A 27,798-nucleotide genomic window follows, 5' to 3' on the forward strand; every position below is an offset into this window, starting at 1 on the left:
AAATAATAAATAATTTACATAATGTGTATGCAAAATGACTATTTAATAGAATGATAAAGTGCCCTTCTTTCATAAATATAAGCAAAGTTATAAAAATAATAATTTAAAAATAATAAACATAATCTATTAATTAATCTATTTTAAAATATAAAATTTAATGATATATATATTTTTATATTTTTTTATTAAAAATAAAATTATATAGATTATTATTAAAAATATAAAATATTATATTTTTATAAAAAAAAATTAATAATTATTTTAAAAATAAAAATTTAATTTGTAATAAATAATTTGCACAGCAAAAGGGTACTTGTAAATTAAAACGCGGCCACTTGCCCTGCCTGCCGTGGTAAACTAGCCGCGTGTGAAAAGGGCGCCCGTGTTTTGTAACTGACTTTAGATCCCTAAGTATTATTTAGAAAAAAGAAATCCCTAATTTTCTATTTTGCGTTGGGCCATACAAAAACAAATCTCTCCCTTCGTCCCAAATTACAATAACAAATTTTCAAAATCTCAAAAGAATTTTAATTTTTGTTGTTAACCCAGTGAGCATCGCCTCAATTCTCGCTGCATAATCACAGCATCTCTCTGGTAATTTTTCTTTCCAATTCCTGAACTTGGCAATCATATTTTTATATCTTAATTGCTGTTTTTTTTTTTTTTTGTTCTAGTTTCCATTTGGTTTTCCTTTTTTTTTTTTTTTTTTTCTCTGGGGATTAATAAATAATGATAAACGCATTCAGTAGGGTTTGTTGTATTTATATTGGAATTCTCTTTTGCTTTTGATTTTTTTTCATAAGCTGTAAAGGTCATCAGAGGTGGATTTATACCATTTCGTTTATTAGGGTTTTGTTTGGTTGCATTTTGATAGTTGATTTTACTTTATCGCTGTCATTGAATTGGCTCAAGAGTTGAGGAGCAATCTACTACTGATTTTAATATTTAACTCCGAAGAGATTTTATTTGGAATAATTTGCTCTTTTGGGTTTTGATTATATTATTTATTGGCCTTATTTTCTTGTTTTTGGGTGCATGGGCTTGTGTGATGCACTAGGTCCTGAGAATTGGATCCGTTTGAGGAGTTTTTATGTGCTACTCTTGATGGGTGCGCCAAAACAGAAATGGACAGCAGAAGAAGAGGCAGCTCTAAAAGCTGGAGTTATTAAACATGGGGCCGGCAAATGGCGCACAATACTTAAAGATCCTGAATTTAGTGGTGTTTTGTACCTGCGATCGAATGTGGATCTCAAGGTTAGCACTCTTAGCATTGTTGTGAGGTGGATGTTTGATTTTCCTAGAATGAGGATTATGCTTGGCATGTGTAACTGTTTTTTATGAATTATTTTTTAAGTGGCAGAATTAAAACATTCCTCATGATTGGAGTGATTAATGTGTTTTTCTTTTTATGCGGATAGGATAAATGGAGAAATATGAGTGTAATGGCAAATGGGTGGAGCTCCCGCGAGAAGTCTAAGTTAGCTGTTAAAAGGGTGCACCATGTCCCAAAACTGGAAGAGAACCCTATGGCCCTCAATACTGTTGCTCAAAGTGATGAAGATATTTCAGATACTAAGCCTATTGCGGTTACCAATTCTGTAATGCAGACTGCTGGTCCAAAGAGAACAACTGTGAGGTTAGAAAATTTTGTTATTTCTGATATTGCATGTCTTATGTCCTTGAGTTTTGGAGTGAAGTGGCACTCACATTGCTTCACTGTAATGTTGATATGAATAGTTGGTTCATAGTCTTGATATGTAGTCTGGTCAGTGTCAAACTGTTGGTTCTTTATCCTTTAATCATGTTAGAGGCATGTCTGCACGAGAATTCAGGGTATTATATATCCAGCATAGTTATTAAAGGCTCAAGACGCCAAGGTGTGTTGGAGCCTAGGCGCCAAGGTGTCTTGGAGCCTAGGCGCAAGGCGCGGGTGTGCACCCGAGTGAGGCAAGGCGCAAAAATAAATAGAAAATAATTAAAATTAAAAATATTCTCACACATTTCAAGTAACATAATGCTAAACATTAAGAGAGAGAGAGAGAGAGAGAGAGAGAGAGAGAGACAAGGAAATTAATAATTTATAATAGCAATTAGCAAGTAGCAATATACAAACCAATTTATAATACCATAATCCCAATTATAATAACAAAAACTAATAATTTATGATAACATAAACTCAATTATTATATTTCTAAATTCTAATAATTTATAATAAGTTCCACTAGCAAAACCTAATAGGAATTGCCATCACACAAGAAGATAAATCCAATTTAATTCAATCATAAACCTAAAAGTTAATAACAAATTTAACCCATAAAGCTAATAAAAAATTTAGTGTAATATCATGTTAACATACTTTCACAATAAAGAATAAACAAAATAAAAAATTTAGAGAAAAAAAAAAAGAGAAAACAGCATATGAGTAGAAGAGAACATGGCAGAACGGAAAAGAAAAGAGGGAGAGAGCGGCTGCCGGACAAAACAGAGAGAGAGAGAGAGAGAGAGAGAGAGAGAGAGGACAGAGCATGGCAGAACCAAAAAAAAAAAAGAGGGAGAGAGCACCTGCTAGATGAAATGGAGAGAGAGAGAGAGAGTGCAGAAGATGAGTAGAAGAAAGAAGAAGAAAAAATAAATAACAATATGCACATACCTGGAGTTGGATTGCGGGAGATCAAGGTTAGTAACTTCTTCTTCTTCTTCTTCTTCTTCTTCTTCTTCTTCTTCTTCTTCTTCTTCTTCTTCTTTTTTGGTGGCTGACGTCAAGTTTTAAGTCAAAGAAATCCTATTTTTTTCTTTTAAATGCGCTTGGACTCTCTTCGGCACGCCTCGGTGTGCCTTGCGCCCAGGTGCTCCTCAGTTATGTCCTGCGCCTTTTCTCCTTCAGGCACCACTACCCTACGCCCCTTGCGCCCTGCGCCTCAGGCGCGCCTTTGATATCTATGATATCCAAGGAACACATTTATGGATTTTGTACTTGTATGATGGCTGAAACGCTCTAGTTCAGAGTTACATGTAGCTATATTGTCCCTGGATATGTCATAAAGCAAGGTTATTATTATTATTTTTATTGTTTTTTCGGGAGGCTAAAAGAGGGATGAGAGGAGACATTTGAAACCTTGACGACACATGGGGCATCAACTATTGCTTTACAAACCTTAGTGCTTTGATTAGATTCTTTTGGCAACTTGATCTTTCTGCTGGATTCAAATTGAGTTGTTCTATTGAGCAATTGCCATAGTTATTAAAGGCGCGCCTCAGGCTCAAGGCTCACTAGGTTCGAACCCTAGCGCCTTATGCGTCTAGGTGTGTGCCTTTGTTCTAAGCATAAGATTCTAGAAAGGCATGCTTTCTTTATTTCTATTTTTAGCGAACACTTTCATTGGCAAAAAGGACAATCACTTAAACTCAAACCAGCAAACCCAATTCAAGATATATGCCAAAGAAAAAAAAAAGAAAAGTATCACATTTATTTGATTTTTATGAACTTTTTAAATTTTTTACTTTTGCGCCTCACTTCGCTCAAGTGCGTGCTTGAGCCTTGCGTCTAGGCTCTAGGACTCCTTGGCGCCTTAGTGTGCCTTGAGCCATTAATAACTATGGCAATTGCAGTATTTTGATTGAGAATAACTTAGTTGAGTTAATTTATTTATGGTTTAGTGGCAAATATATTTTACTGCCATTTCCTAAAAGAAGTTCCTTTAATGGCACTTGACAAAAAAAAGATATGACATGATGTTGAGAACTTGATATATTGTGTGAGAACTTGGCAAACTTATTTGAGGAACTTGCAATCTTTTTACAATATTTAGATATGGTCTTAGCAACTTAGGAGTTGAAACTTGTTATCCTTGAGTTTTGATTCCATCAGCTTCCTCTTTTCAAGACATGATAAAATAAACTTAGGGTGTGGTTGGCATGGTTGTTGGAGCTATTGTTGGGAAAAGTACCTTCTTAAATATGTTAGTTAGAGGGTATGAAACATTTATTTAAAATTAAATTGGATATGTTTTAGTCATGGAAATTCCGAGTTCTAAGACTACTATTTTCACTTGGCAATTAAAATCTTATATAAATGATGACCTGACAAGATTCCTCAAATTTTCTTTTCTCTCATTCATTTGGTACTTATTAGTTGCATGCCTATCATCTTGTTTATTGGCCTATTGTTTGTCATTGCATTTGAAATTCAAAATTTATTTTTCTGATATAATTTCATTAGAATTGACTGTGAGGCTGAAGGTATAAATTATAGTTTCAAGCTAGTTTTCATGAAATACATTTTTAATTTGTGTTTCACATGTCTCTTCTCTCTCTCTCTCTCTCTCTCTTTTTTTTTTTTTTTGCTGTTCTTTATGTAGGCTGGATAATCTTATAATGGAGGCTATAACTAGCTTGAAGGAGCCTGGTGGTTCTAATAAGACAACAATTGCTGCATATATTGAGGTAATCTTCTATTTGTAAGTGTTTTGGATCTCAACTTGTCTCCTTTTGCCCAATTTAGGATTCAGGTTGTGCACAGTTCTTGAAGGTCCTGAATTGAACCAAATAATCATACTGAACCGAATTAATATTGATGCTTTGGTTCGGTGTACTGAACCGAATTAATATTGATGCTATGGTTCGGTTCTATTTTTTCACTAAACACCAAATTGGAACTGGGAACTCAGTTGATACAATTTTTTTTTCTATGATTTTTTTAGATGTATTATATACTTTCAATATAATTATATATATTTATATATGTATGTATAATTATGGACTAAATATAACATAATATTATATTTCATTTCTCTAGCTTTTCTTAATAATTTTAGTTATAAATATATTAAATTACCTTATAATTCTTAATAATAACTGTATTGTTATGCTATATGTATGCTTCATTTATAATTATATTTGTATCTTGTAGTAAAAGATTGCATAATTAATAGATAGCTAAAAAACATATTATATGATATACTTGTACTACTATATTATATAATATGCTTAATCTTAAATTATATATATACTTTATAGTTAAAGATTATATAATTTAGAAATAGTTAAAAGATATATTATATGATCTATTATATATTAATAACTTCAAAGCTTAAATGTTAATTTAAGTACGACTTTTTATGGAAATAATTGCATAAAATTGTTTCAAGAACCTAGAGTTGAACTGGAATTGAAGAATTGAGACTTGTATCGAATAAGAACCGAAACAACAAATAACCAACAGGAAGTGTACCAAAATTTGGATTCGGTTCCCCTTCTTAGGCAAATCTTTAATCAAAACCAGAACCGCACATCCCTACTGAGGATGTTATGGATACCAGTGGCATGATTCTTTAATAATTCCACCATTTAAGATTTAAAATAATAAAAATCATGTACTTGGGAATTTAACATGGTTAAGGTTGACAAGACTTAGATAGCTTTTATTAATCGTTCAAACTATAAAATTTTAGTTTAAGATTCGTTAAGATTTTTCTTTGGAGGTCAGAGTTTCTTATTTTTCAAATTTTTTTGAATCAAATTCTGTCAAGATATTTAGTTAGGGGATTTTCAGTAGGTTTTCTAGGTTTTTAATTCTTTCTGAAGGAAAACAAGATGGGATGTAGAAATGAATAGCCTATGAGATTATTCCTATCTTTAAAGCAGAATAGAGACTAAAAAAGGGAGCAAAAGAAGAGGTGATTGGAAGGAGCACAAAACTTTTCTCAACTTGGCACATCATGGTTTTGAAACTTTCATTATAGTTTGTGACTAATATTTGCTTTGAAATTTGTAACATCAATACTACTGAATCATAATAGTTTTCTTTGCTGTCAGTCTATGGTGTTTGCTATTGTTTTGCCACATCATATATACTTCCTTGCAGACATGATGTCATTTCTTTATTTGTATGTTATGAACTTACCTTCTTTTGTTAGCTAAGCTTCTCAGCGTATTCTCTAGGAACAATACTGGCCGCCTCATGACTTCAAGAGGATATTGTCAGCAAAACTGAAATATTTGACATCAAATGGCAAGCTGATTAAGGTGATTATGATCTATATCTTAGTGCAATGCTCATCCATTTGGCTATGCTGAGTACTGACAGTATCTTTACATAATGCCATGATCTAACCATAACAGGAGCATATTTGATTCTTTAGATTATCTTTTAGCTAAATTTGTTAATACAAATTATTTGATTTTATTTTTCGGGTGGGGAGTTTTAAAGACGCATTTAGGCTACCTTTCATCAGGGATGGGTTGGGACAGCATATGATAAGAAAAGATAAGATGATACATAGTTGTGTTGTCTTGTGTTTGGTGTATGGAAGAAAAGGTCAAATTAATTATACAAAATAAATTATTGATATACTAAATAAGTAATAAAAATGACAAGACAAGGAGAATTGCTTTGTCTATTGAACCAAACACTACTCATATGGAGTTTGTCATTCTATCATTATAAACAAGTGGGCCTTGTACATTGACAAGTAGTTTGGCATATTGGAAAAACTTGGGGGACTTCCATTAGTTGTCGGTCATAGTTTTACACCCTCTTGATGCTTTCTTGAGTTTGGGGATAAGGAAGTTGTTGAAATAGTAACTTTTATTGTTTGCAACAAGGTTTTCATTGGCTACTCTTCTTATACTTATTATTTGTTTTCTTATTTCTGATTTTAACGTGTAGCCTGGCCTCAACTAAACTTGTGGTTGTGGAAAATTCAAGCCAACTTGGAGTTCTTCAACTTGGAGTTCTTTGAACCCCCTAAAACTAGGGCTAATGATATGAACAATTTTGAATATTGCACCCTTTCTCAATTTTATCTTATGCTTTTAATGTTATATATTCGATTCAAAGGTTACTGATACTGATTTAGTTTTAGTTATATCCAATGGGTCCAGGGCGTGTGTCCATGCTAGCTTGTTGCATAGATGGGAGGTAAACATGGACATAAGTAGATTCCTTTTGAACCCCATGAGAAACCAGACAGCAACATTTTCCCTTTCTTTTGAAGTCGTTTAAAATGCCTTTTGAGATCTATATTGTGCCAAAAGCTACTATTGGATGATATTAGGCATTTAGGCTTCATAAAGGGCCCATACCTGCTTTGACTATTTTTGTCCAATTCAGAAGTTACCTCAGCATGGGCAAACATCACAGACTCATTGGACATAATTAAAATAGAATTAATAATTAATGAAAAAGTTAAAAATATAAGATACAATTGAAAAAGCATGCAATCTCGGATTTTTCAAAACATTAGGCCTTAAATTAAAGTTGTGTTTATGTTGCTAGTTGGATAGTATGTACTTCTGCATCTACAATCACATTTACTTTTCCAAATGTCCATTACCAAGTTGTGGTCTCCAAAAGGAGGATCTACGAAAGTACCATTATAAATTTGCAGTACGTGCAAGTTATGTACCTGGTTTAGTTGTTAATATAGCATACAATAGATGAATTCAGCCTCAAATTCATTGCTGGGTTTAAATCTTAGATGGCATTTTTTGTAAGATTCTTTCCAAACTGGAATAAATGGTTGTTGCATGTTTATCTGCACCTAAAGTCATAAGGTCTAGACATGGACATCTGGTTAATATGGTATGCACATTGATTATATGTGGATCTTTAACCGTAGTAACTACTACCTTCTGCACAAGTCATGTTTGTGTTTTGGTTTGTTCTCCACATTATAGTGATTTAATTATTTCAGAGTTGGATCCTAATTCCGGTTCCACCTTTTATTCTTGTAGGTTAAACGCAAGTATAGAATTGCACCTACTTCAACTTTTTCTGACAGGAGGAGGAATTCTTCTATGTTATTCATGGAGGGAAGACAAAGGATATCTCCAAGAGTTGAGAGGGATGATTTCAATATGCCCACAAAGTCTCAAATTGATTTGGAGCTGGCCAAGATGAGAACTATGACAGCACAAGAGGCTGCTGCAGCAGCTGCTCGAGCAGTTGCAGAGGCCGAAGCTGCTATAGCAGAAGCTGAAGAGGCTGCAAGGGAGGCAGAGGCTGCAGAAGCTGATGCAGAAGCAGCACAAGCATTTGCAGAAGCTGCTATGAAGACACTGAAAGGAAGGCAACCACCCAAGATGGTAAACTTCATTATTTGATCATTTTGTGACTATGGGTTTAATTTATTTGAGATGCTTGGGAAGTCAACCTTGAGATTTAGATCAAATTGGAAGGCAGGGGTTGTGGTGAAGTTGTGCTTTTCTGTAGAATTTCTTAGAAATGTCTTTTTTTTTTTTAAATCTAGATTAAAGCTTCATCATTTTAGTTTGAGCCTTGATTTTCTCCCTCTCTCCTCATCTCTCCTCTTTATGAAGTACCTGCATATATACTTGTAATAACCTAGACTTGGAACTTTCTTTCATCATTTATTTTTGTAATGTTTTTAGCTTGTGCTTTGGAGACTTGGTCAGCTGACATTAAAGTCTCTTAAACTAGAGACCAGCAAAGTTCTCTTTGCTACTTAATTGGACTGAATGATCTTCATAATGGCCATACACCTGGAAATATGTAATGATTCTTTTGCATCTTTTGCTTTAATGCACCTTCAAAATTTTACTTTATGAGATTTGAACGAAGATGATTTACTAACATATGCAGATGATCCGAGCTTGATGGGGATAATCAAAGAAGAGCAATGAGACAGTTTGATCAACACCAAGATGGATATTCATCACATGCTGACGTTGCCCGTCTGTAAATATGGAAAGGCTTTTTTTTTTCTGTAGGGTACACAATATGACAATATATTTAGCTGTGGATCCTGGTGGTTTGGTAGATTGCAATTGCATAGGCAGCTCGTTCTTTTCGACAGGAGTTTCAAATGGGAATTTGTTATTTTCTTCCCCTTTTCTGGAAACTAATGCTTTGTTGTCAGTGGTTGTTTCCAAGATAGATTTTAAAGAAAAGAGTAGCTAGAATGTAAAATAAAAAAAAATAAAAAAAAAAATAGGAGCAATGATTCTGACAGGCTTGTTTGTGGTCCGTTTAATTTTTCATTAGATGGACAGTTCAGGGACTATTGGTTTTGGAATTTTTTTCAGGCACACAAGCTTTAATCAGGTTTAGAACATAGCTAATGTATGCACATGGAGAAGCATGTGCTTGGAGTATTTTTCTTTGCTGTAATCACTAATCAGATGTAAGATGTAGGACAGAAACCTTGTAATCTTTTCAGGAATCATTGTTGATGACTCTTAAAACAAATTGTCTTGTATTCTTTGCTTGATGTAATTGCCTTCAAAATTCTATGGCTTGGCCTATACTTTGCTTATGAGGCTATAATTATATTCTTTAGATATACCCAAAAGATATGTCAAATGCATATCTTTATTATTTGAGACTGACTATTGAATACTTAGGTTTATTTTTTTAGCTTATTAAATATTTAAATTTAGTATAATTATAACAGTATACTATAGAATTTATTATAATCTACTAATATTATTTTATTCTTTGATCTCATTAAAAGACCGACCTCTCCGGCTTTTCAACCGAGATTTCTCTTGTTTGTTCTTTGCTTCCTTGTTTTAGCCGAAGCATCCTGTCTGGTTGGGGCTTCTCTTAGCCCTTTTGGATAGGGGAGGCTTTCTTGCTGACCTAGTTTAGTGGGCTTTACTTTTACCATGATTGGATCAATGTGTATAGTTCTTTTGGGCTAGGTTTCATGCAAATCTAAGCTACGAGTAGAGGGGTCTTCTTTGAACTGCTTAGGATTTGTCAAGGTTTTCTATGTGTTGGGCTTCTTCTTTGGAGGCGAAAGCAGTGTTGGGTTTCGACTATGGAGGAGGAAATGCTTCTTGGGGACTTGATGCGGGCGAATGAGACTGGTGACCCCTCCTGCTAATGGCTACATGAGATTGAGGTGCCAGGCTTTCTACCCTTCCCTTCCTGTAGAGCCTTTTTGGTGGAACCTGCTTCTTGATTATCAAAAGTCATTTGTAGTTGCTTTTGGTGATTTGCCTCTTTCCCTATTCTGAGCCTTGCATGGCTCTTGTGGACTGAGGCGTCTTATGTTTTGAGCTTCTGATGATAGTTGGGACCATTATAGCTAGATGATAGACAGTGGTAGCTAAGGCAGTATATGAGTCGGGTTGGACCGGTTTTAGGCTATTCTATCAACTGAACCAAAAATCACGATTTGCAGAATTTCACAACCGACACCGACCAATAAAGAGAGAAAATTGATACTTCTGTTTTCTCTTATTCTTAGTTTCAAATTCAGTTTCTTCAGGTCTTACAGAATTGACACATACAAAAAATAAAAAATAAAAAAATAAAACAAACATAAACACAATCTTACACTATGTTTGGATAGAAAGAAAATAAGAGAGAGAAAATAAGAGAGGAAAGAAAATTTGAGAGTAAAATAATTTTAGTTTCCATCATTTTATGTTTGGATTGATAGAAAATAAAGAGGGAAGGAAAATTTGAGAAAAAAATAAAAGTTTTTGTCCATTTCTACTTTCTCTACAAAATAGAAATAGAGAAAAAGTGAGAGGAAAAATATAAAAAATTACAAATATACTCCTATATTATATAAGCTTTTATTTCTTTGCTTAGGGGTAAAATTATAATTTTATTATTTATAAAATAACATTCCCTCTTATATTTTCCTTCCTCTATCTAAACACAAGAAGAAAAATATATTTTTCCCTTATCATTATTAACTTTTTTTTTATTTTCTTCCCTTTATTTTCCTTCCTCCAATAACAATGTAAATCTCAATTCATATAAAAAAAACATAAACATAATCTCAATTCATTCCATTCAAATTCAAACGCCCAAACAAAATATAGTTGACTTTTGTCATTCAAAGAGCTCACCTATGCTCAAAATCTGACTCAAAAACTAAAAACCCATTTGATTTCGAAACCATAAATCTCAAGATTCATGTAAAATCATATGAAACAAAGTTAAAACATAGCATTCAAACCCACATCCAGCATTTATCCTTTCGGGAATCTCACGTGCAGCACTTATCCTTTCAAGAATCTCACATGCAACACTTTTCCTTTCAAGAATCTCACATGCAACACTTTTCCTTCCCTCTTTATATATAAATATATACTATTTTTAAAAGTTAAATAATTTGTTTGTCTACAAAATAGAGCTTATTTGAACTATTTTAAAAAATTGAAGGGCTTATTTTCATTTTTTCAAAATTTGAAAGCCTTGTTTGAATCCCTGAAACTGATCAAGGACTTATATGATTATTCATACATACTTTAAGGACTAAAATAAATAATTTGCCTTTGTTTCATGTAACCGAGCTCTGTCTACCGAGGAGGAAAAAAGGAATAATATTCTTTCCTAAAATTAAAATTTTAAAATAATTGGGATCTACGGTTGTTGTTTTATATATGAGTCCTCGATTAATTAAAGGGAATAAAAACCCAAGAATTTCTGAGAGAAAAAAAAAAAAAACAACAAAATAAGAAGCCCCTGAACGTTCCAATTAGGTTGGACAGTTCAAACAATTTCCAGCTCGAAAGACTTGTCCTGTTACTTAGCTGTACATACAAGGCATTGGTCGTTGTTGCGGAGGTTAGAGAGGAGGAGAGAGATGGCTCTCTCCCTTTTATAAGCAAAATTTTATTTCTGCTTTGGGTCTTCAATTTTGTTTCTTCTTCTGCTATATACTTCTGTTTGGTTCCTCAATTCCAAATTTCAGGTTGTTCTCTCTATACTTCTAAATCTCCTTCTTTATATGCATATAGACTCCTTTTCTGGTTAGCTATCTTTCACTTTATGCCTCTTGATTCTTTTAAATTCAGGGTATTACCTTTTGGGATTTTTTTTTTTTGAGAAATCTGTGGAAATTCATTTCATTGTTGAAAAAAAATGGAACGCTTGTTTGGGAGATCAGTAAATTTATATGACAAATTTGTTCCATCTCTTAGCTTATGTGTATAAGCCAAGAAATCGAGGCTTCAGAGAAATACTTTTTACTTTCTATTAAAACTTCTTGATTTTTTGTTGTGCGTAATTATTATTATTATTATTTTTTTTGTTTAAATTAAAAGTGCATCAATTTAAGTTGCAAATGAGTAGTTTAAGTTCTTTTGCTGATACCCTTCTGGTGAGATTTTATTTATTTAACTTTAGAATTGGTTTTATGCTTTTTGTTGCTATCTTTGATGGCCCACTTTTACTATCCTTTTAGTCATAACCCAATCTCTCTTTTCAGACATGGATGCTAATTCAACTGGAAATGAGTCCTTGGTTGCTCGCATCCAACAACTAGAGCATGGTAATGTTTCTGCTTTTTTCATTCAACAATATGCGTTTATTTATACTTGGTCCTGCAACATTTTACATTTTTTCCCCAGTTGGTGTCAATCTGGACTTCTTTGAATAAAAGTATCCTTGACCATTCATTTTCAAAGGATCTAGTTGAGAGCCTTTTATTGCTTTTATCAACTAACCTCATTCATCTATCAGTTATAAATCTTTGAAATTTGGATGTATAGTCAGTGTTTGATAAATATCATTCAAAATTCATCCTTACAAAAATTGAAAGTTGTTAAAGAAATGAAATTTAGGACTAAGGTTGATGAAATTCCATAAACAACTAATTTATGAAGCACATTCTTTTGGTGGTAAATGGTGACATGTTGCATGTTGTGGAGAAACTATCCATTCATTCTAAGAGAACCAGTGAATATGTTTTGTAAGGTGTGAAAGCAGATACAAGGATGAGGAAGAGCAATGGATGTGCTCAATTTCTCATTTCCTCTAGAACTTCAAAAAACCATGTGCCTATTATCTTTGGAGATGAAGTTGCAAATAAAAACTTGTCATAAATTGGTGAGCCAATTTTTAAGACTAATGCTTTTCCCATGATCAGTTGGCCAAAGACTTCAGACATGCATCCTAGTATCCTTCTTCTTCTTCTTCTTCTTCTAGTTGCATATCATATTCTTGTTAATCAACATCTCTCTGTCCAAGAAATCCTTGTCTGACATATTTGACCAATTCATGACACAATGATGTTCCAATTATCAGTGTAAGCCAGGATGAACTCTTTTGTATGTTCTCTATTTCTCTACGTTCAATATAATTATTTGTTCATTTGATAAACTGAGGCCACAGCAGATTTTGTATTAGATGCTTAAAAGACCCATTCTTCATATAGCTTATTTTATTTAATTTTTGCTAGCTACACTTAACAGGTTCCACTTTTTTTTTCTTTTTTAAATTGATGTTTCTGGTATTAGATAATTCATTAAGCCTTTAAACATAACAGTTTTTTATCATTATGTTTTGTAGAGCGTGATGAGTTACATAAAGATATAGAGCAGTTGTGCATGCAGCAAGCTGGACCTAGCTACCTTGTTGTGGCTACAAAAATGCATTTTCAAAGGTATATGAGTGTGTATGTGCATTTTTTTCCCCATGGGATCAACATTTTTCCACTTTTATCATTTATATTATGATTTTGGGGAAGGGATTGGGTGGATGTGTGGAAGGAAAGGAGTGCTATGGTCTATGGGTTCGTATTAGTGAGAAAACAATAATTATAGCATTATTAATGCCCTATTAGGACAGCTGGCTTGGAGCAGGAGATTGAGAACTTGAAAAAGAGGTTGGCTGCCTGCACAAGAGATAATACAAATCTTCAAGAGGAGCTTTCAGAGGCTTACCGAATCAAAGTAATGTGACTTTTTCATGTAAGTTATTTCTGCAAATTCTTTTTAAGCTTATATGTTTCCTTTTATGTATCCAGAGTCAACTGGCAGATCTACATAATGCAGAGGTTGCAAAGGTACCCTTCCCTCCCTCTGACTATCTCTCTCTCTCTCTCTCTCTCTCTCTCTCTCTCTCTCTCTCTCTTACACACACACACACACACACACACACACACACACACACACACACACACATTGTCTGGGCATAGTGCATGGCTATGCCTGCCTTTTGTTATTATTTTTTTTAAATTTCTTATTCTGCAAATTATGTTAACCCAAGTGATTAGACAACCATGTGGATTGGAAGCAATGACTAAAGCTACATTGATAGAGGAGAAAATGGTGTTGGCTTGACATAATCTATAATAGGCAACTGTCCTAGAAATGGAACTTCCTAAACATCACATTCTAGATTCTTGTCCTTGAATTTTCAGTATTTGAGTGATTTTGCTAGTTTCATTAAGGTTCTAGCTTATCTGTTTTGATTTTTCTTTTAGAGGAGAATCAAATTTTGTTGACCTTATAGTAGTGTTAACATGAAGAGCAGCTGCATTTGCGGACAGAAAAATCAATGCTTACGTTTCACCTGCATCATTCGAAGTCATTGACTGGATTAGCTGCTTTGGCAAGCTACATGAAATCATGAATAATGTCATGAAACACTTTTTTCCCCTGTGATAACAGATTTGCTTTGAAGGAAGAAAATAATTTCATACTTCTTTTGCACTAACTAACGGAAATTTTCTTTCATAATTGGTTCTGACTTGTCTTATTTTCTCTTTACAGAATATGGAGGCAGAGAAGCAGGTTAAATTTTTTCAAGGTTGTGTAGCTTCTGCTTTTGCTGAACGTGATCATGCAATAATGGAGGTTATAAAAATCATTTTAAAATTTATTTAGTTGATGGTTAACTTTATTTTCTTCATCTGCAATATTTTAAAGTAGTTTACTGCATGCAATACTTATAAGGTTATGAATTTCCTGAATGGTTGTTGACAGGCTGAGAAGGCTAAGGAGAAAGAGGAGCTTATGTCTCAAAAATTTAATGAAATGGAGAAGAGGTACTACTCATCTTTAGTTTATTATATTTTTTTGGTCTTTTCCTACTTGTGAGAGGCAAAAACTGAAATGTCAATGTCCATCGAGTGCTTGTTATGTTGTTTTTGAGGTGGTTGTTTAGCAACTGGCAATAGAAATCATGGGAAAAGAGAAGGCCAATTGAGATTGCCTTAAAAGAGGATACATTTTAGACATCTTGCATTTAAATTTGAATATTTTGTTTGCTACTTTCTCATGAATGTCTTTTTTATAAGTCAATATGTAGTTTATGGCGATTTCTATATTCCTTCTACGATGATTTTCATTGGTTGATTCTTAAATATGATAACAATGGAAAAAGTGTGGCTTCTTTGTTATGCAACGTAGCATGGTTATGAGTGATTATTCCCCTTTGGTTGTGTGTTTTTGCTCCCATATTTTGGGAAGACTCCATTGTAAGTTCTGGGTTTATTTTGTGGTGAGATTCTCTTCTAAGTAGTTAATACGTTGGATTGATGATATATGAAGTTAAGTTAGAATTCTAGGTCTTTGATGATATTGACAGTTATTGTCTTTGTCTCTTTGCAATATATTGGGTTGTGATGTGAAATGAGGAGATATTCTTTGATAGGCGAAGGATTACTGAGTTTATATAAACATTGTCTCTCAATGGTCTCGAAGGTGTTATTTGGGATGCTTTTGAGAAATGAAGTTAATTTATCGTGTATATGTTGTAGATTTACACAGTTGGTTATGCAAAGTGATTGATGGTTTGGAGTTATTTGCTGTTTATGCATCAGTTTTTGCAATGAGGTGCGACTTAGATTGCAAATGAAAGCAATATATTCTATTATAATCATGCATTATTTATCACTCAATGCCAATTGATAATATCCCTCTTTTTTTTTTTCTCCCCATATTTTGCACTAATCCCATACTGTTCTCAAACTCTTCTGCAGCTTATGTAGAATTCATCCTTTGAAATTTTTTTTTTTCTTTTTCACTAGAATTCCGGTTGATTAATTATTTACTGTTGACTATTAATGATTTTTTTTGCACAGGTTAGAAGAGCTTGCCTCAGAGTGTCTTGAACAGAAGAGACTGAATGATGCACTGCTGATAGATCTAGCAAAGCTAGAAGAGCAGAACGAAACTTTCAAGAAGGTATTTGTCTTTCACATTTCACTTTCAAGAACCTATTATAGAGATAAATAAGAATTTAGTTGAAATTTGAAATAATACATTTGGCTTGCTAGAAGCAGAAGAAACCTTCTCAATACCTTTTTCCGACTCTCATAGTAAAATGGCACTAATATTTGTTCTAAGTTGTTTAGGTCTCTGATTTGGTGTCCTTTAAAAATTTCTTTAATTAGGAAATAGATTTTTTTTTTTTTTTGGGATCTAGATTCCCTTCATCATAGGTTGATAAGAACTTGATATAGCCTTGTGGAATGGATGGGATGTGGAAGATTGGAACTGGTGTCACTCATTTTAGTCCTTGGAAATTCACTTCTCAAGCATATCCATTTTTCAACCATTGGTTCAGTTTAAATTTGATAAAGCTGTAATGATTTCTCTGTTCACTTTTAGGAGGTTTGCAGGGGGGGCATTTTTCTTTCCTATGGCTTTTCCTTGTCTTCTAACTTCACAAAGCTGTGTAGCACCCTTTTTCATATTTTTATGTCTTGGATATAAATATTTTATTTTTATTTTTTTAGGAATATTACTGATTGGGAATGTCTGGTTTTCTCATTTTTTGAACTTTTTATATTCTTTTCATCTTTCTTTTGGATTAGATAAAAGGGTATGGATTTTGGAAAGTTCAAGAACATTTTCATCTAAAAGATCATTTCAACCTTACCTTTCTTAATCATACGACTAATTCTTAATTTTTTGCTCTTGCTAATATTATATTCTAGGCTATAGGCTTTTTGTTCGGTAAATGATGCCTACTAGATTCAACTCTAATGATATGCTACGCATGCTAATATCATTTGAAGGCCCTACAAGATTTAAATGCTAATGAGTAGTGTTTTATGTTTAATGATTTGTTAAATATGCTAAATTGTTCTTGACCACTTGACCTTGTGTCATCCTTGGTCTACCTTGTCTTGACCACTTCACTCCTGTAATTTGTATGTGTTCGATATTCCTCATAGATCATATATTTGTACAAAGGAAGCAGCCAAACATCTCATTTTCCCTTCTCAACTTATCCTTAATGAGTGCTACCTTATTTCTTATCTTGTTCTTCCTTGTATTTGATTCATCCATCTTGGCATTTGTCTTTGTCACACTCAATTGTGGACATTTCTCTTCATAACCCAACATTTGTTGTCATTCAACTTTTTGATGGAATTGTGGTTCTGTAGAAGTTTTCTTATAATTTATTAGGGATTTTATGTTCACGTAAGGTATTGATCACACTTTTTCTTCTATTATCCTACCTTAATTATGTGAGTGACATCCTCTTTACTCATCATCCTTTTGTGTCATGAACCTAGGTATTGGAAGGTGAACTCTTTGTAGAACTTAGCCTCTACCTAGTTTAATTCACTTCTGTTTTTATGATTGTAATGTATATATTCTTTGAAATTCTGGACTATAGGATATTCCTCCATAATTCCTGCTCTTGGTTAACTTTGGAAGGTAGATTAGGTTTCGTCTATCAGAACTGTCAGCAGCAAAAAAAACTGCACCAAAGAATCATATTGTATGTAATTTTTTAGACAATCCATGACCAAAGCAAACAGATAATAGCTCTGGGCTGATCCCTGGTGTGAGCCAATTGTGATAAATTTCATCAAATACGCTGAGTAGGATCCCTTCATAAGTATCCTTCTATACATTTATTTATTTATTAATACCTAGCCAAAAGGTATGTGTGATCATTCGAAAACGATGGGCAGTATGCAGTGATTTGTATATATTTTCAAATATTTAGATCTCTCAAAGATATTTATTTCTTATTTCCTCAGATTGTCTGTTAATTATATTTTTAACTATCTTGTTGACTGAATATGATTCTTACAATATCAAACACTGAAATTTAATTGTTCATTTGCAGTATAGGATTCATTTAAAGTTTTTATGGACTTTTCCTTTTCCATCATTTTGCTTTCACACATTGCAGGTTGTCAACAAGTTTTATGACATTGGGCAGCATTCTCTTGAAGGATTTGGAGATGCGAGTTGGGATGATAAATGTGCATGGCTGTTACATGGCTCGGCTGAAATGTGGAGTTATAATGATACCTCCACTTCTAAATACATTGTAACTTTTCATGACCTTTCTTTTGGTTTGCTCTGCAAATATCCATAGTGTCACCATCACATATCACATGTTGCACTGGATCATCTAGGATTGCAAATAAGCTGAGCCAAGCCTGAGCTGGATGAGCTTAGCTTTGGCTTGTTTACAAAATGAACCATGCATTTGGGCTTAGGCAGTTAGGCTTGGCTCAGTTGGCTCATTTACTAAACCAGTCAGGCCAACCTGGGCATAACCGCGTTCATATGTTGGTCATTTGTTAAACAAGCAGAAACTAACCAAACTTTCTCAATAGAAGTTGTAATACATGTTCACAGAATAATTCAACAAAATTACAATATTTATTTTAAAATTTTAATACACTTACCAATACTTGTTCTTTTATATAATTTGTATGATAAAATATGTAACCTTTAAGGATTATAATATGAGTATATATCATAAAATTGAGAACTTTTATATTCAATATGACTTTTTTAATGAACAATTTTGAGTATTCTTATGCATATTATAAAATTTAGCATTGAAATCAGATTATTAACAAATTTATATACATGCTTACAAATGTGCTGGCTCACGAGCCTAAATAAGCCGAGTTTTACTTAGCTCAAGCTTGACTCGATTATTAGACTGACCTTAAAAATGAGTTAATTAATTTTAACAAACAAACTTGAGTTAAAATTTTCAAGCCAAGCTCCAAGTAGCTCATGAGCAACTTGGCTCATTTGTAGCCCTAGGATTCCTTGCTGCTTTGGAAGCCTGTATATCTATGAATATTTGTTTCACTTTTAGTATCTGTTTTTAGCCCTTTTTTTTTTTTGCGTGTTTGCTACACTGGTTTGCAATTCAAATTGTGGTTCTCTTTTTCTGTTTGATGTGCTATAATGTGATTAGACAAGGGATATAACTAGAAGTTGATTTGATATCCTTAAGGTCTCTGTGGATTGCTGAATTAAAGTGGAGAATATCAACTTGTATTTGTTACTAAATTGGACAATTTCACATATCAACTTGTATTTGTTACTAAATTGGACAATTTCACATACTTTAAAATTCAGCTCCTGCACAGTTGAGTTTGTCATTGAAGCTAATATTTTCATTTAGCCAAGCAAAAAAAAATTATATATTTTTTATGCAACTAGAATAACTCTCTCATCAGACAGAGTGCATTAGAAGAAGAGCTAGAGAAAGCAAGGAAATCTGTGGATAATCTTCAAAGTAAACTACGAGTGGTATGAATTATTCTTGTTGATGTCTGCTGTATCTGACTTGCAAATGGAATGTTCTGTTGTTCATTTGTTAAATATGGATTTTTTTCATGGCATGTAGGGTTTGGAAATAGAAAATCACTTGAAAAAGAAAGTTCGTGTATTGGAAAAGAAGCAGGTGGTTATACTAATTTCTTCGCATTTTATATTTTAAATGTTTTCCTAGATCTCTTTGCTAATTTTTATTCTTATTAAGTGCAGATCCATTTGGACAAAATGATAATGAATGGTGTAGCAGAGTTACACCATTACCATTCTGAGAACAGAGATCACGTCATGAATTTACTGAATGAGGGGAGATTGCATATCACATCAATGGTTAATGTGCTAGAAGAAAAGATTGGACAAATTGATGTGAGCAGAGAACAGAATTTGGGACTTTCTCACAGAGTTGTAAACGTGGATGAAAATGAATGTCGAGATGTACACATAAATAATGATGTAGACCCAGCTTTGGTATCTAAGGTTATAACTACAATCCTATCCCTTTGTTCTTTCTATTTCTGCACTGTGCTATGGTTACTTTTATTTGTTGTTCTATTTTCCCTCATATATGTGATATGGAACATAAAACACACTCAAAAGGAAAGAGAAACAATCTCAAATTTTCTACTAATTCTCAATTGTCAATATCAATAATAATAATAATAATCTCTATTAAATACCAAGATGACGTAGGTATTTATGGTATAATAACTAGTTCTACTAAAACTATGGGTACAAATACGAAAATAAGAAAATGCTCAACCAACTTAAACTTCCTAAATAAAATACTACTTTCTAATTTCTTCCTAAACAAGGTAGACCTAAAATTCCTAGTAGAAGGTCCTGCATCTATATACTTATTGATTTTTAGTTTTGGTGGTAATTTATGCTTTCTGTTTATTGCAGGAAATCAAACATGGTTCACCGGATACTGCAGTTTTGAAAGAAGGCAATAACTCTGAAGCCCTTGCACAGGCATTGCAAGAGAAGGTCGTGTCAACACATGTCCCGCAATATATATATATATATATATATATATATATATATATATATATATATATATATTATTTTCAGTTGAACTTGTGCAACTAACTTAAATATTTGAACTTATTTCTACTCAATTGGGTTGTCAGGTTGCAGCATTGTTGCTAATGTCGCAGCAGGAAGAAAGACATTTACTGGAGAGAAATGTGAATGCAGCTCTTCAGAAAAAAACTGAGGAGCTTCAGAGAAACTTACTGCAAGTAATCCTATTGAATGTTTTTTTTCCCCCCTTTTTTCTCCTTGCATTCTGTACTGCAATCATGTTGCCTATTAGTTATTTGAATGTTACCTATTTTACTATGTTTCTTGGCAATAGATATTCTTGTACGGAAACTGCAATTATCTGCTCCTGCAATAAGAAATATATAAGTGAGCAGGATCTTAAATTGCCTCAATGCTATAACATATTTAATAGTTTGCAGTAATGACATCATCCTAACATTTATTGGACATTGGTCTTGGTCATATGGTTTAAAATGGTGTACTTCATCTTAATACTAATTGACATGACAACTCGTGTTTTATGTGCTGCTTTTTAATATCTTCATCTTTGTCTTGTTGGTCTTTTCCTAAATCTTTTGTTTAAAGTCTGTCTTGTTAGTTTTATGAGGAAACAGTTTTAAAATGAAAATGCTTGAACAGATTATTGTTTTCAGACTTGTTGGTGATCACTAAGTTCATAGTAATTTGTTTCACCCAGTACATTTATTAAATTGATTTTCTTTTGATGGTGTAAACGTTAAACTTCTAGAAAAAAAATCATATAATTGCTAATATTAGTATAAAACATGATTATGTAGCCCTAGCATGTTTTCTAAATGATAACATCAGCACAGGTCCTTGTCAAAAAGGGAAAAAAAAAAAAAAAATCAGAGATGATGAAATGTGTAACATGGTGGTTTTATTTTTAACTGTAAATTGAATCATGGGATCTAGGGTTGTATGACTTCTCTTATGAATTTCGTAAGTTTAATATGCTGATAATTGTTTAGTTCAATATGGGTGTGAGGCTGTAAGTAGTATATTTTCTTTGGGGAACTCCTTTTCTTTCTTTCTAATAAGGGAAGAAATCTCTTTGGGATGTGTTGCTGTGGAAGTCTTTCACATCACTGGAATATGTTCCAATCTGAAGTTTGATGTGGTTTATTGAAATAAACTTTTTGCTTCCTTTTTTGAAGTTCCTATTGCTTGTTTATTCTCAGTGACAATGAGCGTGTTGGTTGGCATTTTATTTTATTTCTATTAAACAAAACAGGAATTTGTTGGTCGGATTTGTTGATATGTTGCAAAAATGTTGTGATGTTTTAGGTTACCAATGAAAAGGTTAAAGCTCTCATGGAGTTGGCACAGTTAAAACAGGAATATCAACAATTACAAGAGTACAAGTTCTTCTTTTCTCTGAATATGACTTTATTGTTTGTCCATTATTCAGATTGATGCTTGTGCAACTGCTTCTGTTTTTTGGTGGCAAGGTCTTTGTTGAATGTCAAATATTTCAATAATTTTTGTATAAAACATGAAACTGGTTAATTAAATTCATATTCATTAACTAAATACTTCTTTTAATCATAATACAATTTTTATTTTATTTTTATATTTTTATAAATATTAGAAGAAATTGTATTAAGGAAAAGGGAAGGAATTAGCAACATGGAAGATAAGGTATCCCTCTTCCCTTTCTAACCAGGGCCAACTACATGAGGTGCTGGCCAAGGTGTGCCCCAGTCCCAAGAGGTGAGAGCCTTTCGCCTAGGCGCTGGGTCTTTGAAAGTGACCTTTTTTTTTTTTTTAAAGTCGCCTTCTCTCCTCTTCTCTCCTCATCCTCTCCTAAACCCTAAACCCTAATAAAGTGGAATTTATTAATCTTTTTAAATTTATTTCCTTTCTATATCCTAATTATTTTTTGCTTTCTATTTCTCTTATGTTACACATAGTGCAAATTTCAATATGCTTTTTTACTTAATGAACTAGTTAAAAGTATGATAACTTATGTCAAAAAAATGTGTGTGTGTCTGGGTGTGTGTACAGAGAGAGAGAGAGAGAGAGGGAGGATATGGTGCCTCTCTTCAAAAAGGCCATCGGCTCGCCTCTCCTCTCACCTGGTGCCATAAGGTACCCTGTTCCCTGTTACCTTAATAACACTGATTCTAATAACTCCTGTTGATTCACATATCACATCAAAATGGAGAATATTGGTTGTAATGGTTGAAATGGGCCTTATAGATTGTTTTGATATAAGTGTCATGGCCAAAATGGCCGTTTCACCTACAAAAGCTAAAATGATTTTTTCGCTTTGATGGTCAGGCAAAGGAGGAGGAGAATAATTTATGCAACCAGGATAACATATAGTCCCATCGCTGTACAGATTTATGGCCAATCTGGTCATCCATTACTTTTGAGAAAATAAAATAAAAATCTTTAAGATAAAAATGATTAAGAAGAAAAGATTTAAAAAAAAAAAAGAAATTTTTGTCACTAGAATTTGAATCCCAACCTTTGTGGTGTCATAATATGGAAAACATGGGATTGTTCTCTGATTTTCCCTTGGAGAATAAGTACTTGTTGCAATATAAAGTTTTGGAAGGGGTATATGTACACTTGGAACATTAAGAAATAGTTTCCTTTTTTTTTCCACTTGATAATTGTTAAATTTGTCCTTTTTTTTTCCACTTGATAATTGTTAAATTTGAGTGTGAAACTCCATTTTTCAGTTTTTCTTGAAAATTTTGGGAAGCAGCACCTGAAATTATCTGACTGAACATAAATTCGGTTTGTAGAACTTCTCCCCTAAATTTGGACTTCATATGAATCGCAAACAGCCTAAACAATGAGTCATTTTGGTTTTCATGATTAATAAGTTCAGCTACAGCTGTATGCCAAAACAAGGGGGAGGGGGCGGTGTTGGGATACTTCATGCGAGAGTTTTATCATAATGGGTTAAAAATTATGCCAGAGGAATGCATGATATGAATTCATGTGCACTTGCTGTGACATGCATGATTTTATTTCTTATGGTTTAAACTACTTACAAGAATGCCAAATAATTATGCAGGAAAATAGGTCATGGGATACAAGAAGGAAATCCATTGACTGAAAGTGGGAGGAAAGTGCTTGTTCCTCATGAAAAAGATGGGACGTTAAGAAGCCTGCTGAAAAAGACATATCTGAGACGTTGGATTGGTACAATGGATTTCAGTGGAAATGAAGAGCAAGCTCGCCTGAATATTGAAGGAAATTTCTCCAGCAGAAGGTCCAATGACTTAGATTTTGCCAGGTTAGTAAAAATAATTGGATTTGCACAATTCATGACACTAGAATGACGATGCTTTATCAAACATTTAAATTGTAGAATGATATTTCAGAGGAAATTACGTTTATCATGTTTGCCTCTCTTTTCCCCCTTTACTGCATTTTAACTTTGTTTTATAGAATGTGGTCTCAATAGTTCATCATCTCCTAATGAAATGGATATTTTTTTTCTCTCTTCCCAGGATGAAGATTGAAAACGCCACCCTCAAGGAGAGTATGGAATGCATGGAGCATCTGACTTCTTCAATTCATAGACTTCGTCTTGCACTTCTAAAGGTAAAATTTCATGGAATGTGAAAATTTGCATCATGGAGGTGCCCCTCTCCCCATGCACAGGATAGTTTGGCTTTGCATGGTACTTTCTTAATATAAATACATTATAGAATGGTAGACTAGTTGAAAATGTGTAGTTTTTGTTTAAGTTGGATTTGGTTCATGGTTGCCACAGTCAAAAAGTACTAAAATAAGTTGGGTGAAGGCCTCATAATGTGATGATGACTTTTTTTAACCTTTTATCATGGAAGTTTTTGTGCAAGTTCAGATGAATGGGTCACATAACCTTTCCTTCAAAGTTGGAAATTATTAGCTGTTCGGTTGCTGATGTACTGTACTTTATAGGTCAAAGAGTCGGTTGCTTCTGAAGTTACAGTCATTGGCATGTCACAAGCCATTGGTGATATCATTTCTGAGGCTAAACTTTTGAAGACTGCCCTTGGTAGTTCCTTACCCATTAGTTGGTCAGCTGAGGCAGATGGTGCATCAGTTGGTGATAGTGGCCGCAACGAGCTAGGTGATTTTCATGGGGATTCTAGCAGTGAGAAGATTGATTCTGTTTCTGCTGCAGGATTTGAGATGGTAGAGCTCTTAATGCTTGCAGCTCAGATAATAGAAGAAAATTCGACCAAAAAGGGCGTCCTTGATGTAAGCTAATCTTTTTTCTGGTATACTTGGTCTTGGTTCCGTTTGGTACATCTGATGCTGAGTATGAAAAACTTCATAATCTGTATGGAGAGAGAGCATGTTAAATTGGCCAAACCAAGGTGTGCTAAAAATGGAAATTCTTCATGAGGGAATAAGTTAAAACTTACGCAGCATGAGGGAAGATTTCTTAGCTATTGTGCATTATGGTGGGTACAAGATGATTTGCAGTATGTTTTGATTGTACATTACAGAAATCCCGTTGTAATTTTCCTACTCACTGGAGTTCATTTCTCTGTATATATGTGGTTAAGACAGCTTGCATAATGTACAGTGATATCAGATGGTTGAGATTATTTCTTTGGCACAGAAATAGAATGAAGTCTATTGTGGTGTTAATTTATCAGTATCTGTTTTGAGGATTGAAATTTTACTTAATTCTTATCCATAGTGGAAATTACCTTTGGCATGAAGTAATCATTCAAATGGCTGATTATTTGATTTTATAGTTTGATTGGAGGGTGTTGTGTTGAGTGATTTATCCATTTGTTTGTGGGGATGTGAAGTTGTCAACAGGTGTGATTGATCGGCCGGAGCTTAGTAAATTGTTCAAGTAAGCTCAAGCTGACAGAAAGTTTTAAGGTTAGGGTCATGCAAGGCCATGCACTTTTTGTCACCTGCCTCTCCGAGATCTCTGTTTACAAATCTCAGTTTTTACGTGATAAATTTATGATCTTAATTATCTTGAGCAGGGAAGAGACAAGAAAACAAAAAACAGACATCACTTAGAACAACCGTGCACTGATTACAAAGCTCACGACATGAGAAGTATCTTCATATCTCAAGCAAATTCTGAAACAAAACCTGTATCCCATTCTATCTTCATCTCGCTCAATCTCGCCCAGTAACACATTTATGGCGTCCACAATCGTAGCCATTGATCTATCACAAAATCTTAAATCTGAAAACACATCAACAACCTTGACCCAATGGTCTAGGAGAAGAAAACCCGTCAAGAAAATGATTAACGTGTAGTCTGTAGAGTAGCTAGAACATGCGTAAAGAGCATCAGTTGTAGACAAGAAGCTGCAGCTTTATTTAATCACTGCATGATTATGATTCAGCAGCAATTTGCACGGCTGTGATTTTCTCTGTGGTGGCTGGCTCTCGATCGTTCTCGAGCTGGCTGTAATTTCCTTTTTCCTTGAAGAGTTGGATATGGTGATGCTTGCAGTATAGTTTTCCTTCATGTGCAATGTAATTTGATGGGCTTATAGTACAACCACCATGAGTGCACTTGAAGCAGCTCTTGTGGTAATGAGTTCCATTCACTGTCACCTTCAAGAAACACCATTCTTCGTTTCAGAGTTACGTAAATTTATAATCGCTAATCAACAAATTGATATAGAGCTTCACATACCCTCTCAATAGGGTAGACAGTCTTAGTGCAACCTGCACATTTTTCTCTGGTGCCTGCAAACATATTTGAGACTTTGCTTGCGTTCTGTGAGAAACAAAATTCCAGAATGTTTGTCAAGTTTATATCAATACAAGAATATGCAAATAAAACATCGATCCAATGGGGTTCAGAGATTATGATTACCTCATTATCGACAGGTTTTTCTGGTTTGGCAATTTTTGGTATTCCTGAAAGAATCATAGAGGATGTATAAGAAAAGGTTGATTATAAATAGTTAAAGAGAATCTAACAAGTGTGTTAAAGCTTTGAATATTGAATATGATTTGTGATTTAACCTTCAAAGCTCTTGTCCAGACTGCCAGTTCGCTTGAAGAGTTGATCATAGTGAGGCCTGCAGTACAAAACTCCTTCGAAAGAACAATAGTTGCTTAGCTGCAAAATCAAGAAAACAGATTGTTAATAAGTTATTTAAGTAGATTCAGCCTATCACCTTATTCCTGAACTAAACTAATAAAATCATTTTATCATAATACAATCATAAGTAAACATATGATTTAATTTTAGAATGCGTTTGTCTAACTTAAAAACTAATTAAACTAGCTTTTCATTTTAGTGCTTATAAGCCAGGTTTTTATTAGTTAATTTGATCAAATATTGTACTATATTATTCTTATTTAATTTTAAAATTTTCATCATAAATCTTATTTAATATCATTTTTAGTTATTTTAATAATAAATCTACTTATAAACTATTTTTGTCATACACATTAATTACTTTTCAGTCACTTATAGGTACTTTAACTAAACATATAATTGCATAAAATTTTAAATATTTATAAGTTTAAATTAGCTTATAAGTACCATAAGCACTGAGTACTTATAAGCTTATTTTCATCATGATGTGAAGTGATTTGATCGGTTTAATTTATAATGACACAGTAGATCCAGCTACTTAAGGATTTCTCTTTATTTAATGGTAAAATAAATTGGAAAAAGGGAAGAAGATGAAAAATGATTAATTCTCTAAGATCCCAAGTCTTTTGCTACATGTAACCAAACCAAATTTGAGAATAACCATTGTTTAAAAAATTAGAAATATAAATAATTAAAAATTAATTTCTCAATGTGCTCAAAAGAATTCTATACATGCACAAATTAAATCATACTAATCAAAATCTTGGAAATTAATGAAAGATAATTAGGTAACTAATTAACCCAAAGAGAGAGAGAAAGAGATTTAGCAAGTAATGATCTCAAGAGATAAGATTAAAAATAGAAATTAAATGTATTAATTACCTTAAGGGTACCATTGCAATGGTGGCATCTAAAGCAGGCTTTATGATAAATCCTATTATCAGCAGTCAACTTATCAACAAGATACACAGTTTTTTCACAAGCCATACATTTTTGTTGAGTTCCTCCAAAGGTGGCCATTTCCACAACCAGCCTAAGGGAAGAGACCAGCAAAAATTTTCCCTTGCCTTTACTTCTTCTTCTTCTTCTTCTCTCTCTCTCTCTCTACAATCCCTTGCCCATTGTCTCTCACTTCAGCTCTCTCTTATATATACACCATTTTTAGGGTAATTATATAGCAAGGTGAAGAAAGCAATGGGTTGCATGAATTGCGGGTAATCTAAAAGCAAAATTTGTACATGATTGATAGGGTATGGTCTGCCCACTTTGCCATCATTTTGTCCCATTTTAAAGCAATTTTATTCCATCTGTCCTTTTTTAATTATAATTATTTTCACCTCATTATATAACTCTTAATTAATTCTATAAATATGAGATGAATAATGGAATATTATTAAAACTAACTTTATGAATTGGAATTTTATTTAATGATTCAAATT

General features: G+C 33.3%; 3 protein-coding genes and 1 long non-coding RNA gene across 9 annotated transcripts; 3 read left to right on the forward strand and 1 right to left on the reverse strand.

Moving 5' to 3' along the window:
- Window positions 1-379: 379 nt before the first annotated feature.
- On the forward strand, window positions 380-9,208 carry LOC110646985 (telomere repeat-binding factor 1). 2 transcript variants are annotated; one of them, XM_021800620.2, is made up of 8 exons: window positions 380-594; window positions 1,058-1,254; window positions 1,419-1,636; window positions 4,359-4,443; window positions 5,941-6,024; window positions 7,735-8,085; window positions 8,392-8,512; window positions 8,603-9,208. In XM_021800620.2, the coding sequence occupies exons 2-7, from the start codon at window positions 1,105-1,107 to the stop codon at window positions 8,467-8,469; spliced, it is 966 nt and encodes a 321-aa protein (XP_021656312.2). In that variant the 5' UTR covers window positions 380-594; window positions 1,058-1,104; the 3' UTR covers window positions 8,470-8,512; window positions 8,603-9,208. The 2 variants fall into 2 exon arrangements, with proteins under 2 accessions (XP_021656312.2, XP_021656313.2); XM_021800621.2 differs by lacking the exon at window positions 8,392-8,512.
- On the forward strand, window positions 1,646-2,412 carry LOC131182316 (uncharacterized). Its single transcript, XR_009150617.1, has 2 exons — window positions 1,646-1,852; window positions 1,902-2,412. It is a non-coding gene; the product is annotated as an uncharacterized LOC131182316 (long non-coding RNA).
- A 2,175-nt stretch (window positions 9,209-11,383) lies between the features above and the next one.
- Window positions 11,384-25,655, forward strand: LOC110646979 (uncharacterized). Of its 5 annotated transcripts, none has more exons than XM_021800606.2 (20): window positions 11,384-11,675; window positions 12,192-12,254; window positions 13,274-13,367; window positions 13,548-13,656; window positions 13,731-13,769; window positions 14,479-14,562; window positions 14,692-14,753; window positions 15,792-15,894; window positions 17,864-18,004; window positions 19,144-19,233; window positions 19,331-19,387; window positions 19,471-19,734; window positions 20,161-20,244; window positions 20,388-20,498; window positions 21,607-21,677; window positions 23,351-23,572; window positions 23,790-23,883; window positions 24,226-24,528; window positions 25,082-25,167; window positions 25,278-25,655. In XM_021800606.2, the coding sequence occupies exons 2-19, from the start codon at window positions 12,194-12,196 to the stop codon at window positions 25,109-25,111; spliced, it is 2,019 nt and encodes a 672-aa protein (XP_021656298.2). In that variant the 5' UTR covers window positions 11,384-11,675; window positions 12,192-12,193; the 3' UTR covers window positions 25,112-25,167; window positions 25,278-25,655. The 5 variants fall into 5 exon arrangements, with proteins under 5 accessions (XP_021656298.2, XP_021656301.2, XP_021656300.2 ...); XM_021800609.2 differs by having other exon boundaries at window positions 19,165-19,233; XM_021800607.2 differs by having other exon boundaries at window positions 11,388-11,548.
- LOC110646981 (LIM domain-containing protein WLIM1) lies at window positions 25,284-27,499 on the reverse strand. The gene is made up of 5 exons (XM_021800614.2): window positions 27,242-27,499; window positions 26,281-26,377; window positions 26,129-26,172; window positions 25,946-26,029; window positions 25,284-25,863 (listed from the first exon to the last, which is right to left on the reverse strand). Exons 1-5 carry the CDS (start codon window positions 27,377-27,379, stop codon window positions 25,639-25,641), a joined length of 588 nt encoding a protein of 195 aa, XP_021656306.2. The 5' UTR covers window positions 27,380-27,499; the 3' UTR covers window positions 25,284-25,638.
- Window positions 27,500-27,798: the final 299 nt, after the last annotated feature.

The sequence above is a fragment of the Hevea brasiliensis genome, chromosome 8, assembly GCF_030052815.1.
Source record: "Hevea brasiliensis isolate MT/VB/25A 57/8 chromosome 8, ASM3005281v1, whole genome shotgun sequence".
Lineage (NCBI taxonomy): Eukaryota > Viridiplantae > Streptophyta > Magnoliopsida > Malpighiales > Euphorbiaceae > Hevea > Hevea brasiliensis.